This window comes from Papio anubis, chromosome 8 (genome assembly GCF_008728515.1).
Source record: "Papio anubis isolate 15944 chromosome 8, Panubis1.0, whole genome shotgun sequence".
NCBI classification, from domain to species: domain Eukaryota; kingdom Metazoa; phylum Chordata; class Mammalia; order Primates; family Cercopithecidae; genus Papio; species Papio anubis.
In genome coordinates, this window is record NC_044983.1 from 114402610 (window position 1) to 114420376 (window position 17767).

At 37.3% G+C, this 17767-nt stretch overlaps 1 protein-coding gene across 3 annotated transcripts in view; it reads left to right on the top strand.

Annotated features, from left to right (window-relative positions):
* COLEC10 (collectin subfamily member 10) overlaps positions 1-17767 on the top strand; it is a 40178-nt gene that overhangs the window by 17914 nt on the left and 4497 nt on the right. For all 3 annotated transcript variants that reach the window (XR_001905819.3, XM_017962258.3, XM_017962259.3), the window contains exons 2-5: positions 3608-3679; positions 5085-5156; positions 16056-16109; positions 17494-17589. Coding sequence is in view for 2 of the 3 variants with exons in the window: in XM_017962258.3 (XP_017817747.2) it covers positions 3608-3679; positions 5085-5156; positions 16056-16109; positions 17494-17589 (294 nt within the window). In the remaining variant the exon portion in view is untranslated. The remainder of the gene's footprint in view (positions 1-3607; positions 3680-5084; positions 5157-16055; positions 16110-17493; positions 17590-17767) is intronic.

Consider the following 17767-nt stretch of genomic DNA (forward strand, 5'->3'; position numbering starts at 1 on the left):
GATTTTTTGCTAATTGCGGGGGAAAAGTCCTATCTAAGAAAATGTGGTCAAATGTGTACTCTGTTGGAATTCTGCTGGTGGCTTGGAGAGGGAGTGTGAGCAAAGCAAATCATTTTTGTAAAAATGAAATTAATTCATTTCAATTTATAGCTTTTCACTTAATTTTCAAATACAAGTGGCTATTTCTAAATGAAGTAAAATAGTCCAAATTGGTCCTACTCATCTAATAAATATAAAAACAAACAACTGTGAGCCAGGTGGAGAGCCCCAGCCAAAGCTTGCTTTTACATCTCCCTTCTGTTCTCATTAAAGCAAGTAAAAGATCAAACAAACCAGGACCCACGCTGAAGGCTAGGGCTCAAGTTGTTTACTTCATCTCTACCCGCAGCCTGCTTGGCCACCAGGCTGGGATGCAGTCACATGGGTCAAAGAATAATAAATAATCCTATTTCACCCTCCCAGATCTCCATCAATAGCCACCAAGGAGCAGTAGATGACTAAGTCACTCACCCGGGTGCCTCCAGTGAGACACTTGCTTGAAAATGAATGGGAAAGCTTATAAAAGGGGAAGAAGGAAGGAGAAAGAATAATGGCACCAATAATCACATCTGTGTGGCATTTTGATTCTCAAAGGGCTTCACATACGTGCTTGTTTTTGATCTTGCCTTTTCATGAGCAGGACACGCATCACTAGTCCCATTGTACAGAAGAGCAATCCAAGACCCAGAAATGCTAAGGCAGGAATTTGCTCTAAATCATCCAGCTTGTTCAGAACATGGGCTAGGACAGATGACCCTGGTTTAAATCCTGGCTTTACTACTTATGAGCTATGTGACCTGGATGTTACTTAACCTCTCTGTGACCCCATTTCCTCTTCTGTAAAATGGAGCAAAGGATAGTACACATCTCAAAGCTTGCTGTGGGAATCAAATGATAGATTGTATGCCAAGTGCTGAGAACATTTTTGGCACAAAGTATTTGATAAACAGTATTATTATATTTGTAGAATGTCTTATGGTTCACACAAAGTGTACTCAGTTCAACTACATTTATTAAACATCAGAGCCAGGCACTGTGCTAAATTCTGGAGATGCTAGAATAAATCACTTATGATCCCACCATACTTTGGATCACAGGGAGATGTAAGAGATAAGTGGAGATACGCCAACACGTTTGGTATAAAGTGTTATTTTTAAGCCACAAAGGTAATTAGAGGGAGAATTTAACCCAGTGTGGGAGTGTTAGAAAGGACTTCCTGAAGGAAAATACTTTTCTAGCTTTACCTTTGCTAAACACCCTCTGGGAAAAAAAAAAAAAAAAAGTGTAATTTTTGTCTATTCTATGAATGCATGAAAAAAAGCTCAGAAAAGTTAAAGGACTTCCCAAAGTCCCTCAGTGAATGGCAAAGTGGTGTCTCAGTTATGCTACCCTATCCCTATCCCAAGGAAACACTTCCTGTGAATAAAGTCATTAAGGAATTAGTTGGGTTTTTTTCTTTTCTCCCATTATCTTTCTTGTATAAAAGGAGACAAAAACTATCACTCTTTTTGCAACTCCCCTCTTCTCCCTGAAAAATTTGACAGAATGTCAAATTCTGTAAAATCCACTATCTGCTAAGAGTTACAGAATCTAGGCCAAAAGATACAACTGTGTACCATGAGGATTCTAGAGGGATAGAAACGTACATGTTGTTGAATCCTCATTTGACTACTAAAAAGCTCTATGACAATAGGCAAGCAACTTAGCCACATAGTCTCATTTTTTTTCATTCATAAAATAGAGCAATGAGAGTTTCCATCTCCTAGAATTGCTGTGATGACTACATGTCAAGTCCTTAGCTTGTGCTTGACTGACTTTATAATTGCTCAATAGACATTCACTGTTAACTTTAGCTAGAAAAATGTCATCTACAGGAGGATCACTTGAGTCCAGGAGGTTGAGGCTACAATGAGCTGTGTTCGCACCACTGCACTCCAGCCTGGGTGACAAAGAAAGACACTGTCAGAAAGAAAGAGAGAAAGAGAGAGAGAAAGAAGGAAGGAATAGTGTGAAGGAAGGATAGTGGGAAGGGAAAAAGGAAGGAAGGAAGGAAGGAAGGAAGGAAAGAAGGAAGGAAGGAAGGAAAGAAGGGAGGGAGGGAGGGAAGGAGGGAGGGAGGGAGGAAAAGAAAAGAAAAGGAAAGAAAAAGAAGAAAAATGTCATCTAGTTCACCTAATTCTCCCCTCTGGTCTGACCACAGATATCACCTGTGCATTCTTTTTTGAAAACCATCCTAGGAGGCATTTATAGCTTCCTTTGTGAAGTATTTCAATGTCTGATCAGTCTCACAACCCAGAAATCCAACTCTTCCATACATTGTGTTTGCTTTCATTTAAAATGTCAACATTCTGCACTCAGAAAAAATAAAAATAAAAAGAGGGAAAATCTCTGGTGGTGTTTTTTTCTTGGATAAATCAATGAACAACACAAGTTTCTCACACTCAAATTATCTAATCCCAAGAACTTCATTTTTGTCTTTAGAAGGTTTTGTTTCTCCTCCTTTCCTCTGCTGATGGACAGGGCTTTTTCATGCCCTGAGATTGCTGTGGTGATAATGCAAGTATCTGGTCATAATATCGTGTATGTTGTGCTCTTTGTTTTCAAAGCACATTCACATGCTCACCTTGTTGATCCTAAAACAACTGAGTGAGGTGTGGAGAGCAGATACTATCCCCAGATTTAGGAAAGGAAGCATAAAGGAAACAAAAACAGCAGCCATCATTGCTAAGCACTGATTGTATCCCAGGTGTTCTATGTCTATTGTCTCATTTAACCTACCTAAAAGCCCATTCCAGTAGGTATTATTAGATCCATTTGCTGGAGAGAAAGCTGAGACTCGGGGAAGTTCTGTACTCAAATTTCTCCAGATAGTGAGTGGTGGAGCTGAGACTTCAGTCAAATCTGTCCTAGTCCAAAGTCAATACACTCAATCACTGGCTTGTTGAAGATTTGTTCAACCCATCAGTGACTAACATGGCATTAATATCCAAGACCCCTGATTCTCAGTCTGGGCACTGTTCATTAAACCATTAAGAATCTTTAATTCTTCAAGGTGCTGGAGCTACAGTTGCCTATGATTAAGACAGTTGCCACTCACAGAAAACTGCTTTGTGGCTTCCCCATCCCTAGTCTCCTGTTCTTAACTTCCTAGGTCATGCCTACAATTTTGGGGTTCCCAAGCATGCAGTCAGAGAGTAATAATTTATGTGTACCTCTGTGTGTGTGTGTGTGTGTGTGTAAGTTTTATGTTTATTGTCCATCAAGAATTTGCTAGATTCTACAGCAAGAATAAAGATTTGTCAGGCCAAACATCTCAATTCAGCAACAAGGATGTTTCTTCAAACATAGAGTTGGATGTGGAGAAAAGTAAAAAATAAAATATACTGGAAGTTTCTTCCTTTCACCTGAGTGTCAAGTCTGTGTGAACATATGTCCATACTCATGGCTGGGTTGTGAGGCAAGCACTGAGCTGAGGGAAGGAGTGTAACCATTTCCACCTTCCTCTGGGAGAATGTGGTCATGTAAATATTCGAGATGCTTCATTATGTCTCATTTTCTGTTTCAAAAGGAGATGATGGTGAAAAAGGAGATCCAGGAGAAGAGGGAAAGCATGGCAAAGTGGGACGCATGGGGCCGAAAGGTAACTAAAATGATGTGAAACTGACATTTTAATGTCATAATTGCTCTTCTTTCTCTCCTGGCCCTTGCCCTGGAAATTAGCAGCTTTCATAATGCCCTCTGCCCCAGCAATGCCTGAAATATATTTCACACATGAATTAACTCACCATCTGAATGCCCCTCTGAGATTACCTGTCAACAAGACTCTGAGTTTCTCAAGTTGCATTCTTAGGGCTGGCTGGTGTGGGACACTGGGAGCCCCAGGGAAAAGCAGTCTCTGAGAATATTAAGAAACGATGTGTTATAGAGCTGTGTTCATACCTGTGTCTCCCTTCTAAAGCCACTGCTAAGCAGCATTTTTTTTAAAGCGGGCGTAGAGTTTAAGGAGGAAGATAAAAAGAACAAAAAGAGCTACCTGATTCATTGATCTATTCATCTTTCCCCAAGATCTCTTTATTTCTTTAATTCCCACCCCCGCCCCCCCCCGTTTCATAATACAAAAGAATAACACAGTGGGGAAATGGTGGGGTATGGGAGAAGTGGGATTAAAGATGAAGAGGGTAACACAGAGGTGATTAGGAAGTATCTTCACTCACAAAGCTGGGCATTGGCCTTACCAAAATATAGCTTCTGGGTTGTGATGTGTTTGTGTGCACCTTCTGAACACTTAAAATATTTCTCATCAACTGCGAAAAGAGGGCTGCCCTAGACCACTTATTTTTAAATCTTGAATAATTTAAAAGGAAGAGAGACTCACAGACCTGTGAGACCTCAATTTGGGAAATGCTGACTTAAACCTATCTATAAATATGAATGTCAATTCCAAAATTATTCTTAGAAAACAAAGATTTTTAATTGGCAATTTTTTTTTTTAGATTTTTGTAAAACGAAATAATATTGGAAAAGCTCAGTGATTCTTGACCGTAGTTTTTTGAAAGAAAATTCAGCAGGACCATGTCTGATGTTTCTTTGATCATTAGGTTTTATGACTGCACGTTCCCCGCCCTGTTTTTAAGTGGCACGATTGTCAAATCTTGTTTTAAAATAGAGAAGAAATAGAATTCCAAAAGGAAGACAGAATGCAGCTAAAGAAGAAAAAAAACAGAATTGAATCAAGAATACTTTCACCCGGCCCTTCTCTAACCTTTCTTTTAAACATCCTCTGCCATAGTAATTCCAGAAATACTACATCAGCAAGTATTTTAATATCATCATGTCCATAGTATATATTCATACTCACTCACATATTAATTTTAATACATACACTATAAGTCTGTTAAACTAGACAATAGAGCACGGGATATATATTAGCTATCACTGGCAGAAGAATACACTTTTTGGTATTTCTTTCAAGTGAATATCACATTAGCCACGTTTCAAGGGAAGATAAAACCTTATGATAAAAAGATAACATGTTTGCTTTTCAGGAATTAAAGGAGAACTGGGTGATATAGGAGATCAGGGCAATATTGGCAAGACTGGGCCCATTGGCAAGAAGGGTAAGTTGCATCTTACTATTCTCCAGTAGCAATTCAAAGCAAATTGAGGCTGGGTGCAATGGCTCACACCTGTAATCCCAACACTGGGAGACCAAGGTAGGAGGATACCTTGAAGCCAGGAATTCAAAATCAGTCTGGACAACAGAGAAAGACCCAGTCTCTAAAAAAAAAAAAAAAAAAAAAAAAAAAAATTTAATTAGCTGGGCATGGTGGCACACAACCATAGTCCCAACTACATAGGAGGCTGAGGTAGGAGGATCATTTGAGCCCAGAAGTTTGAGTCTGCAGTGAACCATGATCACACCACTGCACTCCAGCCTGGGTGACAGAGTAAGACCCTGTCTCTAAAATAAATAAATAAATAAATAAAGCAAATTGAGGATACCCTTAATTGTTTTAAGGTGTTTTGTATCATAAAAATGTCTCCTTTTTCTTCTTTTAAATTAATAATTCTGTCTTCATAGTTTGTCTCTTACTTCCATATATAAGCAATATATCTCACAGCTCAAAAAAAAATGAAACAAGATTTTAGAAACAAAATCAAGCATCAAGGTCGGATAATCTTTATGTTGAATAATCTCCTGGGATCTACTTGTTGGCTACAAATCCTTGCTATGATCAAAATGATACACGATTATTAATAAAATACAAAATAGGCAGAGGACAGTAAAATTTTCTTTTTTAATCTGAGGGGATTAACCAAAAATTCTGTGCCTATGATCTATTAACAGGATAGAAACTTGGAGCATATATGTGGATACCCATTTGTTTTCAGTCATGTCCTGATTTTTTTTTTTTTTTTTTTGAGATGGAGTCTCACTCTGTCACCCAGGCTGGAGTGCAGCGGTGGGATCTCAACTCATTGCAACCTCTGCCTCTCAGGTTCAAGCAATTCTCCTGCCTCAGCCTCCCAAGTAGCTGGGACTACAGGTGCCCACCACCATGCCCAGCTGTTTCTTTATATTTTTAGTAGAGACAGGGGTTTCACTGTGCTAGCCAAGATGGTCTCTATCTCCTGACCTCAAGTGATCTGCCCACCTCGGCCTCCCAAAATGCTGGGGTTACAGGCATGAACCATTGCACCTGGCCCTGATCTTATACATCATTAAAGCCTGAATATTAGAAAACAGAGACAGTCACCTCTGTATTGTCTAAGCCTTCCTTCCCTATCCTCCTCTCACAAAGCCCCACAATGGTAGCAGGTTCTAATTGCTCCTGATATTCAGTAATTTAAGCAAGCATTGTTTTACTTAGTTTAGAGATATGAAACTGAATGAACATAAAATTTTATTCCAAGAGATTCATAGACTATTCAGGAAGATAGAACTTTCTTAAAAAGAATTAGAGGCCCGGCGCAGTGGCTCACGCCTGTAATCCCAACACTTTAGGAGGCTGAGACGGGTGGATCACCTGAAGTCAGGAGTTCGAGACCAGCATGGCCAAGATGGCAAAACCCCATCTCTACTAAAAATACAAAAATTAACTCAGTGTGGTGGTACATGGCTGTAATCCCAGCTACTCAGGAGGCTAAGGTACAAGAATCGCTTGAACCTGGGAGGCAGAGTTTGCGTTCAGCCAAGATCATGTCACTGAACTCCAGCTTGGGACATAGAGTGAGACTCCATCTCAAAGAAAAAAAAAATAATTATAATACTGAATAACATGACTACCCCAGGACTCATATTGGAGAGTAAGGCAAGATTGATATGCAAAAGAACAGACATAGGTCTTGAAGAATAGTAACATTATGGAAATAGGCAAAATGCACTAGAGAGAGATGCAAGAGATGCTTGTACAAAAAAAAATTAGGGGAAGCTCAGTCCCATGGGTAATATAATTTCTGTAGCCTTGATGTACCCTCCATCTTTTTGTAAATGCTTGAGCAGCTGCGTAACTAAGCATGTGGCTTACTTGTCCAGCAGTATGTCCTTGTAGGCAGGTTGACAGACTGTAGTCTGAGCTTAGGCTGTGGCCTCTCTCTTCCCATCCTGTGGCTCAGTACTCCCTCTTTCTCCACTCTCCAACTCATTCATTTGAGATATTCCCTTCAGCCTGTATTCAGAGACAGGGATGAAAGGCAGTGCCACTGAAGAGAAATTGCTATGGGTGTTTCTGATCTGGTGGGTTATATTGTGTATTTCCCTGTGGTTGAAATCCTTATAGCTGGGGAAGCGCCATGTGAGCTTCCCATGGTTCAGAAGTCCTGCCGCAGTGTGTGTCTGTGATGGTTTTACCATGAAGAGTCCTCACATGTTTCAGTCCTTCCCAAGACACAGATAAAAGCCACAGCAATGGGTTCACACGGTCATATACCTCGATAAAATTTGTGAAGGAAGACAGATTCACCTCAAATGATTAAAATAGTGCTCCTTAACATTTTTTAAAGTTACTACTCCCCTAACAAGGTTTTAAGACATATTTCTTTTCTAATTGCCCTTCCCCATGAATTTTTAATACCACCCATGGATGATATATTTATTTAGGTATTCTGTGTATGTTTGTGCTTTATATATTTTTAAAAGAGTACAATTCCATTTCCTAAAAACTAACTTGTGCATCTTTAAGTGATATTGCCCCATTGAAAAAGCACAGGTTAAGACTGCTCTCTCCTTCTGCTCCAGCTTCCCTCATCATCCTTCTTGTACTGGGCAGTTTTGGAGTGGATACAAGAATCTTCAGAGCTAGCTAAGAGGAGCTTGAGGGAGAAATGTTTAGTTTGGAGTTAATGAGATATCTTTACATAGTTTGATGTGACTTCCATTTATACTTATTGCTAGCAATTCCAATGTAGAAATAGATTCCAAGAATACTCCTACCACTTACTATGCAGCTCTATCCAAAGCCAGGATGCAAAGTGCTGAGCCAGAGGTCAGATCATCATATCAATGTGTCCTGGAGCATGCAGCCCACAAAACGTGCAGGTTATGGAAAAGAAGCAATGGTTGAAATATACAGGGCCAGAGCTAGTCTGTGGAAAAAAATGTTTCCAAATCTAACAGCTTATATATGAAAACTATAGAGTATATTCTCAAAATTGACAATATTATTAATTGACATATATTACCAATAACAAGTTGTAATGGTGAAAGAAAAATCTGACACTACTACTAATAAAGACAAAATTCAGACTTCTGCTATAGGCCATGACAGATTTGCCTGCCTTACATTAATCTTTCTGCTAAGTATGACTAGCTGGGTCCAGAAAAAAATTTAAATACATATTTGAAGGTATGACAATGCAACCAAAATGAATAGAACTTTAGGGGCCATGATCTGGAGGAGAAGGGAATCATACTAAGGCAAGTGATGCATTCTGCACTACCTTCCTTCCAAGTCATTCACCAGTTCGTAAGTGGGGCAGCCCTAAGTGGCTAAAAGGCTTGAGCAGAAAGTTACTGAAACTGGATTCATATTCAAGGCCTGTCAAAGAGGAGTGGCCCAGGAAATGCCCCCATATTCCCAGTTAGAACTCCAGAAATACTACTTCAGAAAACACTTAATTAAACCTATACCTATTCATGTTTTTAAAAACTATTAGCAAATTAGAAATAGAAGGAAACATAATTTGTAAAGGAATACCAACAACAACAAAAATCTACTTAAAAATGATACTCCATAATAAAATACTGAACACTTATCTCCTGAGACTGGGAAGTAAATTAGCATAGCCCTCTATCAGCAATTCTAATCAATATTATGTGTGAGGTTCTAACCACAGCAAAAATGGAAGAAAAATAAAAATCATAATTGAAAATAAAGGAATTTGAGCATTACTATTTGTGGAGAACATGATTGTATACTTAGAAAGTACAAAAGCATCTATAGATAATCTATTGGTATTGATGCGTTTTTTAGATGGCTTGACATACAAAAATCAATTTTGTTTCTACATAGAAACAATTTAAAAAGAGACATTTATAATAGTGTCGAAATAAGTAAATATGTAAAAATGAATCCAACAAAAGTTACAAGCCCTCCATAATAAACTCCACATAATGACAATGAAAGAAATTAAAGAATATCTAAGGTAATGAAGGTAAAACTATGTTAATGGGTTCAGAGACTTAATATTGTTGATATGCCAATTCTCTCCCAAATTGATCCATTGACTCAATGCTACCTCAATCAAAATCCCAGAAGTGGGTCAGGCGTGATGGCTCATGCTTTTAATCCTATCACTTTTGGGGGCCGAGGCGGATGGATCACCTGAGGTCAGGAGTTTGAGACCAGCCTGGCCAACATGGTAAAACCCTGTCTCTACTAAAAATACAAAACTTAGCCTGGTGTGGTGGTGCATGCCTGTAATCCCAGCTACTTGGAAGGCTGAGGTGGGAGAATGGCTTGAACCTGGGAGGCAGAGGTTGCAGTGAGCCGAGATCCCCGCACTGCACTCCAGCCTGGGCAATAGAGTGAGACTCTATCTCAAAAATAAAAATAAAAATAAAAATAAAAAATCCCAGAAGTGTTCTTTTAGAATTGATAAACCAATTCAGAATGTATGTGTAAATGAAAATGACCAAGAATACCCAAGACAATCTTGAAAAAATGAAAAATAAAAACAAAGGTAGAAGACTTAAATTACTGAGTTTGAGTTTATACATTGATTAGGAAACTAAACCATTAGAATAGTGTAATTTCATGAAGAGACAGACAAATGAATTAATAGGAAGAGTCCAGAAACAGACTACCAAACTTGATTTATGCAAAGCTGACACTATTTTGTAATGGAAGTCACAAGCTAATCAATATATAGTACTGAGTTATTGGTTATTCATGTATAAAAATAATAATCTCGATCCCATACTTAACACTGTACCTAAAATCAATGGTTTATAGATCTAAGTTTGGTAGTAAACCCAAATCTGAGAGACCTAAATTTGAAAGGTAAAGCAATAATGCCTCTGGAAGTTAATATAGAGGTCTATATTTTTGATCCTATGGTAGCCAACACATTTTTAAACAGAATATGACAAAGACCATGTAAGAAAAACTAACAAATTGAAGCCTATCAAAATAAAGAACTTCTGGCCAGATGCAGTGGCTCATGCCTGTACTCCCAGCACTTTGGGAGGCCGAGGCAGTCAGGTCACCTGAGATTGGGAATTCGAGACCAGCCTAGCCAGCATGGCGAAACCCCATCTCTACTAAAAATGCAAAAATTAGCTGGCTATGGTGGCATATGCCTGTAATTCCAGCTACTTGGGAGCCTGAGGTGGGAGAATCACTTGAACCAGGGAGGTGGAGATTGCAGTGAGCAAAGATCACGCTGCTGCACTCCAGCCTGGGCAACAGAGTGAGACTCCATCTCAAAAACAAAATAAAATAAAGAGCTTATATTCATTAAAAGATACTTCTCAGAGAACAAAAAAGGAAACCACAAAGCTGGCTATGTGCTACCTTTGTATTCAATAAAGGGCTTATATGTAAAACATACAAAGAGATTATACAAATCAGTAAGAAAAATAACTGACAACCCAAAAGAATAAAAAAGGTCAAAAGAATAGTCACTTAACAAAAGAACATATTCAGATGATCAATAAATATATTAAAAAGTGTCAACCTCATTAGGGTGATGGAAATTTGACTAAACTATGATAGTACTGCATACTAACCAAAATGGCTAAAATAAAAATGACTGACAATATCTAGTGTTGACAAGGATGTGGAACAACTGAAACTCTCATATTTTGCTTCACCATACCATGGAAATAAATATACTATTTCAATATGCAAAAAAATGAATGAAGATATGGACACAGTATTGGGGAAAATATTCTATACAGAAAAAACCTATATGCCAAATGGTTCTATTTATAGAAATTTCAACAACATGAAAAATTTATGGCTTGAAAACTTGTAACACAGTTCTAAGTCAGTATGGTGATCTTTAGAAAGGAGGGCTATAATAATCTGCAGATGACACAAAAGCGGCTGCTTGAGGATCTTGGTATTGGTTACATGGGTATTTTATTCTGTACAAAGTCATCAAGCTGAATCTTTGTGTTGGCAAATTTTCTTTGTGGTTTTTTTCAGTAAGCGAAGTTTAATAAAATAATTTTTGGTTAACTGTGCTAAGGGAAAGATTATTATCTGACTACATTATCCCTCTATCATCTCTTAAAAATGATATTAGAAATTTGTGGACAGATAAAGTAGCAATATGAATGCAGCCAAACATACATAACTAATAATTATGAATAAAAGCATTTTCAAGGCACAATAATTCATTTATTGATTAAAATATTATGATGTTTAGTGAATTTCGTAATGTGCCATTGGTCTACTTTTAAAATTTAGTGATTTGTTTTTATTTCTTATGATAGATATTCATTTTTACAACCACTTTTCCATTTTTAATTTTGTATCTTTTTTCAAAGAAGTCCCTTCAAATTGTATAAGCTTCAGATAAAATGCATCATGGATCTGTCCCTATCTGTATCAACTTCCTTAAACCAGTGGTTAAAAGAGACAGAAAGGTATAGCCGGAAAGTGGGATGTTGGACTTCAAAATTTTTGAGATGCAGCTATGCTAAATGTGATTAAGATCTCATCTATGTCTTGTATTGCCCTGTGGAGATAGCAGAAGTGGAGGGAGAGGGTAAGTCGCTGCCATGAATAAGTCCAGAATTGAAGAACTTCTTTTTTAATGGTCATTCTAGATTTTGCACTTCCCTGGATTTAGATGTGTAAGTCTTGATGGGATTCCATCTAGAAGAGTTAAAGCTAATGATCTTAAGCACAGTCTTAACCCTTGAATACAGTAAGACTGCGTAACTTGGGAACATAGTAGATGACGAAGACAAGAAAGGCTCAAGAGTTTTTAGTATGACTAGCTGAGCCCCAAAGTGGATGAACATCCAGAAATGTTGAAAAAGTAACAGTCTGGAAATGATAGGGTTAACTAACCTTATTTACTTCATGCTAATTCCTCCGGTAAGGCTCCGGTATATAGCACCTAATACATACCTTTGTCACTGTACTCACTGTCGTATCTGATTAGCTTCTCTGTTTCCCCTCATAGACTCTGAACTTCTTGGGAGAACAAATGAATGAAAAGTTCACTGGGTTTGTTTGTTTAAATAAAATAAGCTCTGTCAGGACCCTAGTATTTAACCACTTTATCTTAATGCCTATTATATATTATAGATACTTTCTCGATGTTTGTTGCATTAAGCATGAAAAACTGCCTAATAAAACTTATTACTTTTTACAGTTTGTCTCTCTTTACTACTCCGTATTCCTATAAGTACCACTTTTCCTTAATATCGATTTCCACCATTAGCTACTAAGATTTTCTTCTCCTCTAGAGATATGCCATCAAATTTGTGAGCATGTCCTGGAATTTTTTAAAATGGAGATACAATGATCCAGCTCGCTTGGATTACTTTCATTTTTAATCTGTACTTCGAAATTTATTGTCCTCATTTTTATGATTGCCTTTCTAAATTTTTTACTGACTCAGATTAATCTCAACTTTCTAGGCTGACCTTAACGTTGTCACTTGCATGGATAGGGTAGCTTTCTAGATGTCAATATTTCATTTTAGGAATAAGAAATAATAGTGATTTAGTATAGGTAAATTCCATCTCATAGCAAAATAAATGCTTTTATTTAAGGTCAATAATCCATTTACGCTGAAAGCATTATGATTTTTTTGTTTGTTTGTTTGAATGTGACCTCTAATTCTTCAACTTTCGGACAGTTATTACAGACATAGTCCCACTCATGGACCAAAATCAGTTTTTGTGGATGACTTTAAATCATAATTTGTTTTGGGGAAGTAGATATTCTAAGCTCAAATTTTCCATAAGCTGGCTAAGTACTTGGCATGCATTCCTTTACCATAACTCAGATTCAGGAAACCGAAGTTAACATTGGTTGAGCATTCTCTGTAAGTCAAGCCCAGTGCTGATCCCATTATAAGAAAACATTACTATATCTAATTTATTCTCCTTAATGATCTCATAATTTTAAGTGCTAATTATTTCTGCTTTTAAAATAAAGAAAAGAAGGCTTAGAGAAATTAAGTAACCTGTCCATGTGTAGCCGGTAAGTGGCAAAGCCAGGATTCAAACCCTGATTTTGGGGAGCTTTCGTGATCTTTCATTGCACCACACTGCTTTGGTGTTCCCATTTGTCATGAAATGAAAAGAATTCATGTCAAAATACTGAAAAGCAGTCACAGAGTTTACATCTTCTCAAAAAAAGCGGTCACATACCAATTCAAGAAACTGTTTTCTATATTATTAAGTTCTAGCTAAAGGCTACTGCTTCAGTGAAGTCTTCTCCACTCTGATTCACACCATCTTTTCTTTTTCTGAATTCCTGCCAGGCTTTTCATTTACTTCACTCTGTTAGTACATGATAGTGTCTCATCTCTTTGTTCTCTTATGTGTGTTTTGCTTTCCTTAAAAGCCCATCATTTGCCCAAGGCACTCGATTTATGCTTCTTTTATGTCCATTATAAAGCTTAGCCCAGAACTAGGATCATAGCATAACTGGAATCAACGTTCCATCTATGTTGAATTAAAAGGTATTCACATGCGAAGAAAAGATAATGTTTTAAAAAATCAAAACATTAAACCCATAGTCATACAATCTTTTAAGTGCATAATGTTTTTGATGGTGATGAGGACTGTTATTCTTTGCAAATTTTGATAACATTTTTCAAACACCTTGCTTTTTTTCATTAAACCACTGGTTAACTCATTTGGAAGCACCATGAAAGGGGAGTCAGAAATGGTTGGGCAGGAATACGAGCACTGCCATTTAATGGCTAGATGTCCTTAAGCAAGTTATTTTGCCTCTCTGATCCTCAATTTCTTCAAGTTGTAGAATAAAGACAATGATAACACTTAGTTCATAGGATTTAATGTGATAATATGTATAAGGTATCCAGAATAGTACTTGATGATTGATGGGTACTTAGTAAAATGTATATTCCCTTTCTTCCATTAAGATCTCAAAATCTATTCTTACTTTTTCCAACTTACATATAAGAGAAATAAGGAATTTGCAGGATATAACTAAGGTGTGAGCAGGTTGATATTACTGAGTAGGGTGTTTGACATATGTTCATGCCCAACTATATCCTCTGCTGTATCTTGAACCTGACCTTGTGCCCACTTTCATTCAGTTGCTGAAGCTTTTCATAGCAAAGCTCAAATGCTAAGCTTTCCTTTACCCTTCCACTGGAAGCACTGTCTCTTCTGCCTTCCTCTCAGAGTATGTTATCTCTCTGTTCAATGTCTTTCTCACAACATGTATCATGTTCCATTGGTATAGATTTCACCATGTTCTCGTTTCTTCCAAGTACAAGTTCCAAGCCTTCCTCCTGCATGTGTAAATTGTATTCTGGCCTTCAAAGACCCCCACCTTCTGTTTGGAGAGCACACGAATGACTGGCATCAACTCTGAAGAAAAGGGTCCACATGGCTCAGTTTAGAAAGGCTCAGCAAATCCTTGGGGCCCCAGCAGGCATGCCTTCTTCTGAATGATAAGAGTAACTACGTAAGGAAAAGTACACATCAGACAATGATGAGAAAAGCCAATGGGTGTCCTCAGTGTACACAACATGGGGCATCCTACGGGTTTTAGAGTGGCTTTCACTTTTTCTCTGTTTCTGGTGAAGGATGAGGCTTGGCAGAACCTTAATACCAACTCCATTCCCTTTTGCATTGTCCCCTTGGGCCATATAACCAATTCTTTGACCACACCACATTCCTGTGAGGGTAAGCCCCATACACCTAGCCTAGGTGACCTTCATCCTGTATTCATCCCTCGTGAGTTCTTTCTTATTCTTTTTTTCCAGATCACTATTGAAGCATAAACTCTATTTTACTTCTGTCAGGGTCTTCCCTTTTGATTCTTAAGAATCTCAGCCAAACATTTTTTCCTGAAAATCAAAAGCTTTTGCTTTCAATTATTGCGTCTGATGTGGGCCTCAAGAGCTTATTTTGAAGTTGAAAAAAAAATTAACGTGTTTTATTCTTTCTCTCTGCTTTAAAAATCCCGCTTCCCTGAGAATTATTTTGTGGTTACCTGCAAGTGAGAAAATGGTTACATATAAAGAAGTACAGAAAGGGAAAGTACCAAGGTTGCTATTTCAGTATAATATATTTGACATGACTTTGCATTATTAGTATTTGCATACATCACTTCACTTCTAAAAATTGTAAACTCCTTCAAGTCATAGGTTGAAGTCATGTCTCTGTATATCCTTTCAAAGTACCCAGTCTTTTGTTTTTCATAGAGTAAGTAAATAGTAAATATTTGTCTAATTAAATTGAAAAAGCACAATACATGTGTTTTTTGTTCTGTTTTGTTTTGTTTTGGAAATCCAAGGGCAAAGCCCCTTAGAATAATTTGGGGCATAATAAGTACAAAGACACTGCAGTGTGCTAACAAATTGATCGAGATTCACAAAACAATGGTATTTTTAAAATTGAAAACATGCTGAGAATTGTATTAGCCTTGTTCAGAGGGCCACGTTATTAAAAAATTGTTAGTAGCATAGGTTACACAAATTCAAATGCTTCTCACAAACCCTGCTGGAATTCTATATTCAATCTAAATAAATTATGACTCGTTTAATTAGTTGTGCCTGTGTAGCCAATTGAAAATCACATTATGTATAAAAAACCAAGAGATATTAGAGATATTAGTTGTAGATATTGCAAATAAAATTTAAAACTGCTTTGACTCTAGATGTGAATTCACTCCTTTCTCCCTCCTTACCTCCCTCCCTCCCTCCTTCCTTCCTTCTGTCCTCCTTCCTTTTCTTCCTTCCTTCTTTGTTTCCTTCCTTCCTTCCTTCTTTCCTTCCTTCCTTCCTTCCTTATTTCCTTTCTTCTTTTACTTTAATTTTATTTTATTTTGGTTGCTATTGTTTTTATTCAGGTGACAAAGGGGAAAAAGGTTTGCTTGGAATACCTGGAGAAAAAGGCAAAGCAGGTATGATATGTTCAATGTTCTCTTTGATTTCTAGCATCATTCCAAATTTATTCATCTCAAAAATAAATATATTTTAAATGAAAAGCAAGAGTTCTTTTAGTATGCTTAACCTTATTTTCCTCAGGCTAGAAGAAAGGGAAGAAGGGGACTTTCCTGTCTCCCTGCTGGGGACTTTCCAAGCCCTGGGGATGGGGATGATGGCACGTTTCATCCCTGCCATGCTTACTATGAGAAGAAAGCCCAGTCCATCAGGAAGCAGCCTAATTCTTCTGGGCCAAGAGGAAAAGCTGGCACTAGGCCCTGCCTCAGCATGCCCTGCCTTGCCTTTCACTAGCATCTCAACCAAATACTGGCCATCAGAGTGCAGCAGCAGCCTGACCTGATACAGACAGGCCCCTGGTTACAGTACATGCTTTCCATGACCGGGAGATTATCTAGGGTTATTCTCCTGGAGCTTTATTCCCAGTGCTTTACACAGGGAAAGAAAGATTGGTAATTTCAATTGTTTTCTATTCACAGGGCTATGGTGAAGACAATTCTAAGAACTGTTTGACATTCTTCATATTTCATATGAATATGGATAAATAAGGCCATATTTATTCCTTTGGCTAATAAAATTATTTTTAATTTTCAAGCTACCAAAGGAAAAAAAATTGAAATGTTTATGTACAACAGCCATTAAATAGAAAAAGGGAATCATTTGAATTTTACATGAGTTTCCTTGTAATTCCCTCTCTGTCACAGCAATATTCGCTGGTTGTTGAAAAGCTAGGTGAGCAAAGAAGAATGACAGACACATTAAAATCATAGTTAATCCACAAACTGGGCAACTGGCTTTTACAAACTTAAGTCGAATCTATTTATATGATTTAAACTTTGTCCTTGAAACATGCAAGCTGTATTTTAAATGGATAATTAGAATTAACATTTGATTTAATCATGAAAAGTTTCTTCTGTCTTGGAAAAACTGTCACCTAGTGAATAATGCAATAACACAAGAGAACACTGGCAGGAAATATGTTTCAAGAAAGTTATAAAAATTTTATTCTGAGATTGGGCAGACACATTCTGTGTTCAACAAAGAAAATGCCAAATGGTCCAAAATGTGTATGCAGTGATTTGTTGTATGTATTCTTCTTTTTAATAATCTAGTTTAGAATTGTCTTATAATTCATTCAAAATATTTACAAAGATATATTCTGAAATTCTATCAATAATGTAAATTGGAAACCTTATTTTAAATAAAAGGTTTAAAGTATAGCCATTCACAGATATGTAGAACCAGACTAGAAAACGATAGTGAATATTGGAAAGAGAGCAAATGTTCCTTTCCACTGGTCTGCATGTACTTCAACATGAATTCACAGTTTTTGTCATTTAAAAGGTACCGTCTGTGATTGTGGAAGATATCGGAAATTTGTTGGACAACTGGATATTAGTATTGCTCGGCTCAAGACATCTATGAAATTTGTCAAGAATGGTGAACATATTCTCTTTTGTGTTATGTATCTATTGATAAATCTCTGTCAACACTACAATTCCAATACTCGTAGGTGGAAATATCTTGGGTTGGACAAAGGGCTATTGAGATAGTGTCACCAGCTTAAGGGTCTTCCAAATTGCTAATTATCCACTAAGACTCCCCCAGGACACCTCAA